At 46.1% G+C, this 636-nt stretch overlaps 1 protein-coding gene across 1 annotated transcript in view; it reads left to right on the forward strand.

Annotated features, from left to right (window-relative positions):
- Positions 1 to 568: 568 nt before the first annotated feature.
- Positions 569 to 636, forward strand: part of LOC128641155 (putative ferric-chelate reductase 1) — a 153,173-nt gene continuing 153,105 nt past the window's right edge. Inside the window, exon 1 of the mRNA XM_053693722.1 lies at positions 569 to 636. This exon is cut by the window's right edge and continues 154 nt beyond it. Within this exon, the coding sequence (XP_053549697.1) occupies positions 589 to 636 (48 nt within the window). The 5' untranslated portion in view covers positions 569 to 588.

The raw sequence follows: 636 nt of genomic DNA on the forward strand, positions 1-636 counted from the left end.
CTCTGGTGTCTCACGTGTGTAAAGGTCTCAGGTGTGTAAAGGTCTCTGGTGTCTCAGGTGTGTAAAGGTCTCAGGTGTGTAAAGGTCTCTGGTGTCTCAGGTGTGTAAAGGTCTCTGGTGTCTCAGGTGTGTAAAGGTCTCTGGTGTCTCAGGTGTGTAAAGGTCTCTGGTGTCTCAGGTGTGTAAAGGTCTCTGGTGTCTCAGGTGTGTAAAGGTCTCTGGTGTCTCAGGTGTATGAGGGTCTCTGGTGTCTCAGGGTCAGTGTATGAAGGTCTCTGGTGTCTCAGGGTCAGTGTATGAAGGTCTCTGGTGTCTCAGGGTCAGAGTATGAAGGTCTCTGGTGTCTCAGGGTCAGTGTGAGGTCACGTCTGTATGACTACACGTGTGTGTCTAGATTGTGAGTGTCAGTGTAAGAATAATTGGAATTATAAATGTGTTACACACTGTGGCACCCCTTTTATTTGTGAAGTACCACATGAGTTACAGAGACTGAGCAGTGATAAGGAGACATTATTTGTTTTGGGTTTGTGGCACTCTATAGGGACATTTTTAGGGCACTTCCTATAACAGGTCTCATTATTTTCGCAGATGGATATGGCCACGAAACAGTTTTTGTTGATTTGCTTTGCTGGATGT

Source organism: Bombina bombina, chromosome 10, assembly GCF_027579735.1.
Source record: "Bombina bombina isolate aBomBom1 chromosome 10, aBomBom1.pri, whole genome shotgun sequence".
Classification (NCBI taxonomy): Eukaryota; Metazoa; Chordata; class Amphibia; order Anura; family Bombinatoridae; genus Bombina; species Bombina bombina.